Source organism: Mytilus galloprovincialis, chromosome 12 (assembly GCF_965363235.1).
Source record: "Mytilus galloprovincialis chromosome 12, xbMytGall1.hap1.1, whole genome shotgun sequence".
Classification (NCBI taxonomy): Eukaryota; Metazoa; Mollusca; class Bivalvia; order Mytilida; family Mytilidae; genus Mytilus; species Mytilus galloprovincialis.
This window is the reverse complement of record NC_134849.1, coordinates 72,734,879-72,742,625: the sequence shown is the minus strand read 5'-3', so window position 1 is coordinate 72,742,625 and position 7,747 is coordinate 72,734,879. Positions and strand designations below refer to the sequence as shown.

Genomic DNA, 7,747 nt, shown 5'->3' with positions numbered 1-7,747 from the left:
AAAAGGCTTTACACATCAGATGGACAAAAATACAAGTGGACGTGGCCGGGTAGTTGTACATCCCAACAACGAAAAGACATCAGGAACAGATCTGAGAGTACTCGCAGTTAACTGACAGCTAGTTCAAAGCCACTAACAACTAATAAAAAAAATCGTACAACTAAGACTAAATTGTCAATCCGTACACATCCAACATTCAATGGATTTAGTGTATTAAAGACGTCATAAACAGTCAAAGAAAAACATGACCTTGTGCAATGCCAATTAATATACAGGATTCGACAGATTGTAGATCCATGAATGTGTATATATTATACTAGGATTAAACGCGACCAATTCACTCACAAACAAATAAAAGTTCGAAGGACTTTTATCATATGTTTGTGAGTGACTTGGTCAAGTTTATACACTAATAAATTCCTTATAATTCTTTAAAATTGGAAATAGGGAAAATATGTTATGACACTCGTAACCTCTATCCTACGTAACTTGTATATTTGTGTCATTGAATAGGCCTGGCGCATGAATTTATTTACGCAAAGATATGTACTCCTTGAAATTTCCAATCTGATAAAAATAAACTACAAAAACTCTTATTATCATTCAAACGAATCTTTTTGTTTTTGTTATTTTATTTAACGATTAACGTGCAGTGAAATATTCTTGGTTAAATGTCTGTGTTATCATAGCCGCCATCTTGTTTACATTGGTTACGAAAAGAAGTTCGGTCAACATCGTCTATCGAAAATTAACCAACGTCCAGATCAACTACCGGAAGTTCTCTCGACCAATCATATCACTGACGTATTCCCTTATATGCAAATCATATAAGAATTATTTTTTTATATATGAATATATACACATTTTATGAGAAAGGCACTACCTTAAATGCCAGCTTTATACCAAGACAATGTCCTATTGATTGGTTGTTGGTAGCTTAACACCCAGTGGCAAATATTTTATAAATGTTCAGGACGAATGTCCTAGGTTACTTTTTTTAAATTCATATATCTTTATTTACCAAAGTCAAAATAACTATAGGCATTAACATATACAGATATAGTTTTTGTCTGAAATAGAATAATAAGTTCAGAAGGAAAATGTTAAAGGGAACGATCAAAAGGCAGGAGGTGTATTTTTTTTTCTTTCTAAAAAAAATATATTCAATTCCCAAATTGATAAAAAAAATAAAATCTGTTCAAGCAGAGGACAAAAAAAAATATATTTTGAATCCAGATCATCACAAAAAATTATTTTATCTTTTAGATATATGCAAAATAAATTTAACTTTTATATATCTAAAAACATTTAAAACTTCCCAAACCGCACAGGTAAGTCTGTACACAGCAGTTTTTTAGGTGAAAATACGGGCGTATTTGCCAATTTGTTATGATGAACCTAAATGCTAGTGTTAAATTTTGACTAAATCATTTTAATTGATAGCGCTGAAGGGTTTCATTGAAAAAAATTCATTACAAAAAAAACATTTGTATTCCTAATAATCTTCAGTTTGTGGGTTCTATACATCAATTTCATGTACTAATTCAGAGTCAGTTTTATGGCATATATTTTTTTTTTAAGTTTAATAATTCTAGCGTACATTGCTGCTTTTTATGTAACAATAACGCAATGTAACCGTAGCCTCAATAATTATTTTTACATTCGTAATTAATCGGTTCCTTACCCAACTTTGCATTTCGGCAATTAGTCTTCGATGTAACAATAAAAAAAATATTATTGTTACATTTTCATGTAACCGTCATTTTGCACCAAATTTATGAAATTTTGCAAGTCTTTTCGAATAATTCTCTAGAAAATATTTCAATAGGTTTCAAAATTTATATTGTAAATATACACACTGCAGTTATTCATAGATAAATAAAAAAATATATTGTATCCTGACATCCAATCACAGCGCTCCTAATTTGACTTCCTTCACCTGTCTTGGGTAAAATTAAATAATACCGTTTTCCCTGTAAGGGTAGCAAGTGACTTTATTGAAATGTTAAAAATAAAAATAAAATGACAACAATACATGACAGGACTTCAGTACAAATTAATGCAAGAACATTCAGGACAGAGCAATACACAAATAAACATTACAATAGGACATTTCGACATGCTAATATAACTAAGATACAAAGATTTTGATTTAATATACCATGCGTGCGTTTCATCTACATAAGACTCACCAGTGACCAGTGACTCTCGGATCAAAATAGTAAAGAAAGCCAAACGAGACTTAGGTCAAAGTTGAAGAGCATTGATGACCCAAAATTTCAAAAAAAGAAAGAAAAAAAAACAAAATGCAGTTGTTGAATAAAAACATTTTAATAAATTAGTGAGGTATTTTTTTTACTGGCCTTTAAAACAACACAATGACATGAAAAATGAGCGAATTCTCGCTGTCACTGTTTTCTTCAAGTTTTCTTTATTTTGTTCATCGACTTTAACGTTGACATTGATATCTGTTTGTGTTTCTTCCTTTTCTTCTGTCTTTTCTTCGTTCTCTTCTTTTTTCTTTTCAATATCGATATCATTTATCAATATTTTGATTTGTACTTCTTCCTTTTCTTCTTCCTTTTTAATATCGATATTATTTATAAATATTTCGATTTCTCCATTTTGTTGCTTATGGTTCTCTTTATAACAGTCTGGCTTTTTTTCTTCTTTCTTCTCTGACTCTTTCTTTATGAAACTTTTCCTTAATACAGTATTTGGTCTTTCCTTAGAATTGATCGTGTTTTTGGGTTTTTCCTTCGTTTCGACTTTAACTTTTTCATTTTCTTTTGTTTTCACTCCTGTAAGATAAGATACCATTTATATGATATTTTAACATACGGGACCTTTTCAAACTGCAGTGAAGTCACGTGTACGTGTATAGCATTTTGTTAATTATCAGCAAAAATGTAACTTGTTTGAAAAATGCAGAGACACACTACGAATTGTGTTAAAAAATTATTTCCCAGGCTTTTAATTTAGTAAACCCAGACGCACGATGCGTCTACAAAAGACTCGAAGATTCACAAGTTACACGCGAATCAACGTAGTAGGGACGATAAATTAAATACGAAGTTAAGGAGCGAATGAAAGTAAAAAGACGTACCAAAAGAGACAAAGATATTTATAACACCTACCGGTAATCTAAGTATTTTACGTTTTCAAAGATTTTAAATCCGAGAATATTGTAATGTCAACTTTTTCCCTACACTGAAAACTGAATCGAATGTAGAGAAGAAAAAAGGCAATTTAACCCAAATAAATACCTCTCTCTAATTTTCTTCTCTCTCTCCAATCCATCTTTGTCATCTGTTCTCTCTTCAGTTCTTTTTTCCACTGAACTTTGACCTCCCGTGAATAGTTTTCAATCTTTGTGTCTATCATTTCGAATTGTTTCTTTATCATCTTTTCTTCCTCTCTGGCTCTCTTCAGCCTTCTTTTTTCTTCCCTCCTTATTTCTCTTTTCTTCTTGGGTTTGTCTTTAGCGTTCTTCTCTTCCAGATTCTATGATTTAAAAGTTTAACGCCATTTAAATATTTCTTGAAATCTCGGATCAAAATATGATTTTGATGTGAAATAAGCACCAGTAAAACAGCTCAATATAATTTTACCAAAAAGGCCTTCAATATGAGTTGGGATTATAGAATAGAGAATTATAGGGTAAAAAAAGATTAGAGAATAAAGATGTGCTAAGATATAAAGAATAAAGTACTTAGTATAATAAACAACAACAAAAAACAGATCTCTTGTGTTCTCATGTTTCCGGGAATACTTTGTACTCTCTTTGATCGCGGAAGATTTTTAAAATCTTATAAAGTTTGCATATTTAGCATGTAAGTAGGTCTTACCTGATAAACACATCCTTCCGCATGCTTAAATGGGTTTTCTGCGATCTTCTGTTGGTATATTTTTGTAATCACAAGTCCTTAAAATCAAATTACAAAAATGTAAGTTCAATGAATTATCAAACAAGCTAAATATGTTTGTGGGTAAAAAAAACTTCCATATATAAATTTCTGAATATAACATTTGGAATTTCCAAGCTGCACTTGGAGATTCTGTGTACGGGTTATTTCTCCAAAAACAAAATCCGTAACCGTCATGAAATGAATAGTTTTAAATGCGATTTAAACAAACTGGCATCATCAGTGAAATCTTAAAACGTTAATTTGAATAATTGAATTATTGGTTTTTATTTGCTTAACGGTCAGTGGGAAATATTTCATGCATATTCAGGACAAACGATCAATTTGGGATATTTGTGTTCCGTTACCTGTTGTTGTCTGCTGTTCTTCTGCTATCATATCATTCTCTCTATTTTTCCATTTTTGTAAGATCATCATTTTGTTCTCTTCATTTTCGCTATGCAGATTATCAGTGTCTTCTAATTGAAAAAGAAAGAAATGTAAAAATCAACACGAAGAACTTAACCTCAAGACCAGATTTAAAGAACAAAGATGACTGTAATATATTTTAAAAAGAGAAGAATTTTCGTGAATTAGAAAATTATTAATCGCGATATGCGCCATCTTGGTTCCTGTTTGACACGATGACAACACAAACCATGGAAATTTATGTTAACTTTTTACCAAATGTAACTTTGTACAAAATTTAGCTATATATAGATTAACTAAAGGATATGTGCTAGATGATTATAATACATGAACAACAAGAGAAGATATATACGATACCTATTATTAAAGAAGTTTTGGTTGTGTTCATTTCCAGTGGTTGTTTTTTTATTATTATACTATTTTTATCCTGTTTTGTATTTCAGTTTTTTTAAGTCTCTCTCTTTTTATTCTCCACCTCGTACTTTTACATACCCAGTTCCTTCTTTAAAGCTGTCCCTTTGTCAATCTCTATGTTTTCCCACTCCTCAAGTATACACTCAAAAACAGCTTCGCTTAGAATCGCATCGTAAAAGTACAAAACATGTTGCTCTCTTTTGTCTTGATCTGCCATCTTAATATTTTGTCTATAAGAAAGAAGAAAAATACGATTTGTAGAACTAGTATTCTATTATACTCCATCATAAAAGCGTATACTTTGCTTGTAAGTGTCACAAATAATTATACATATACCAATAAGGAGATGTGGTAAGATTTCTAATGAAACAATTATCTTAATGACGAGAATGTCTTCAACAATGAGCAAACCCAATACCGTATAGCCAGATATAAAAGTTCCTGACAAATCAAATGTAAAACTATTCAAACGAGATAACGCAACACATAATCTATAACACCAGAGACATGTTATAGTTATTGACCAAGCAAGTCGGTATATTGGATTTAATCTGCAGAGCTTGTGCATGTGACCCTGATTAACCCGAACGATGTAGGAAACGAGGAAGATTTAGTACATAAATCTAAAATGTTTAAAAATAAACAGAAACAACGATTCGCTATCCAATCTTTAACCCCCTCCCCCTCCCGCGACCACAAATTTAAATTCGATACCCAAATAGTCCCTTTATAGGAATAAATATGCCAAAAAATCGTAATGAAATTCATCGAGTCTAAAACTTATTCAAACCAGATTTCATTTATTTGAATATTCTTAAGTACATGATTTCTTTTTTGACAGAAACTATACAAAAAGATCGTTATTATCTGTTCTGACTTTGAAACACTGATTTAAGATTACACTGTGTACATAAAAAAAATAAAAATATTTCATGTCCCAGTTTAGATAATAAAACACTTCAGGGTTTGAGGGCGAACTGCGCCCGTGATGGTGTTTTCGACTCCAATATTAATTGATTAGGACGGTCAGTTTTCCTATGAAATGTGTGGTTTTCTTCGGGCACTCCGACTCCCTCTACCAATAAAAACTGGGCGCCATGAAATAGCCGAAATGTGGCGCTTAAAAGTGATGATAAAACATCAACAATCAATTCATCTTTTTTATCGTATTTTGAAACTACGATATTTGTACATAGTGTTTAATTTATCAACTTTTTTGTAACTTCAAGTCAGATGGCGTTTTTAGTCTCGCTACAATCGATATTTTTTAATTTTATAGAATACATGTCACACCCCTTTCAGAATTCAGGAAACGCCCCTAAAGGTAAGAATAGATTTGAACTGTGCAGTATATCTGAGGTAGTTAATGCACATCTTAGCTATGCATTAGTCAGATTATAGCACAGTAAGAACAAAGAGATTTTACCCATGTCATGTGTTAAATACATGTTATACTATTATCATACGCCGAAACAAACCAATAAACGAAAAGTAAATATGACAGACATGATCTAACGACAGTCAAAACCACTGAATTACAGGCTCTTGACTTTGGGAAGGCACACAAAGATTGCCTTTGGATTAGATATGGTTTTGAGCTCTGTACCATCCCCTATCCTAGAACAGTGGTGATCGAAACAGCACAATACAAGAACAAATTGTGAAAATACATGTATCTTGTTCAGACACGTGTCTATCGATAAGATATCGATGTTGCCCTCTAGATATGTGTTTGTATCGTTGTGTTGCTGTCTCGTTGAAGTTTACTTCTAACCTTTTTCCATTCAATTGTATGTAAAAGTTTGTTTCTTGTTATGGCAATAAAACAAGTTAAACTTATAATGAGTATGTAAGTTGGTAATTATTTATTACATTTAGACAAGTATATAGTTACATAGCAATTTGATATCTACACCCGGCATATTGGACCTATATGTCACTTTAGCAAAATGATATCATATGCAAAAAACGTAAAAGTTTACAAAATAAAAATACAGAGTTAGGCTTCATTTCTTTTTTTATGAAAGAATGCTGAATTTATACATTTCGCAGTTGTTATTTGATAGTGTTTTAGTAAATGATTATAAATCTTTCGCTATCTTCACTAAAATCTTCTCATGCGACCGTAGGTAGAAATGTTTAATTGAGTTTATTTCAGCATGGACAGTTCAACGGAAAATGTCTTTCATCTTCGAGCTCATGTTTTTTACGCAGTACACATATTCGGTCAAGCGACATGTCTTTAAAGATTTAAAAACACAACGACTTTTTTATTTATACAATTAAAATAACTTACCTTATTAGAAGTCTAAGAATAAGTCCTGTCGACATCAGCGAAACCTCGACGTTGTCAGCGGTAATGGTTATGACGTTGTTGACAATAGTATTCCTCTACGCATGCAGTCGTTTACGTATAACGTTGCTACAATAAAATCATCAAAGAAATTTGGGCAAGGTTTCCACGACGTTTAATAAATAACTTAAGACTGCATTTATTTAGATGGAAATTAATTATTGACCGATATTCTATGGCACCATATTTTTGTGTAATCCCTTAAATCAGTCACGGTTAGTCAATGTCGCCGATATCGCAATGTTGACAACATAATAATAATAATAATAATAATAATAATAAATTCTTTATTTAAAGAGGGTAACTCAATTAGAAATAGTCTAATTTTCAATGAGGCCCTCAAACAAAATACATGCATATAGTTAACATTCATACATTCATACATTAATTTACAATATATATTACCAGTATATACACAATTCAATCATTGAAATATACAAAGGGTAATAAATGACAATATTTGATATAGTTTTGTTAGAGGAAAACAAATTAGTTGACTTGCATATAATTTTCAAGAAAATGATTATAACTATGTTTCTTGAATAATTCCACATTAGGACATTTTTTTATTTCGAGTGGTAAATTATTCCATACTTTGGTTGCAGAATAATGAAAAGATTTTTTATAAAAATTTGTATTTGGTCTT

At 31.1% G+C, this 7,747-nt stretch overlaps 1 protein-coding gene across 1 annotated transcript; it reads right to left on the bottom strand.

Moving 5' to 3' along the window:
• Nucleotides 1–2,355: 2,355 nt before the first annotated feature.
• Nucleotides 2,356–4,972, bottom strand: LOC143053612 (uncharacterized). Its single transcript, XM_076226407.1, has 5 exons — nucleotides 4,827–4,972; nucleotides 4,274–4,384; nucleotides 3,849–3,925; nucleotides 3,267–3,504; nucleotides 2,356–2,801 (listed from the first exon to the last, which is right to left on the bottom strand). Exons 1-5 carry the CDS (start codon nucleotides 4,963–4,965, stop codon nucleotides 2,356–2,358), a joined length of 1,011 nt encoding a protein of 336 aa, XP_076082522.1. The 5' UTR covers nucleotides 4,966–4,972.
• Nucleotides 4,973–7,747: the final 2,775 nt, after the last annotated feature.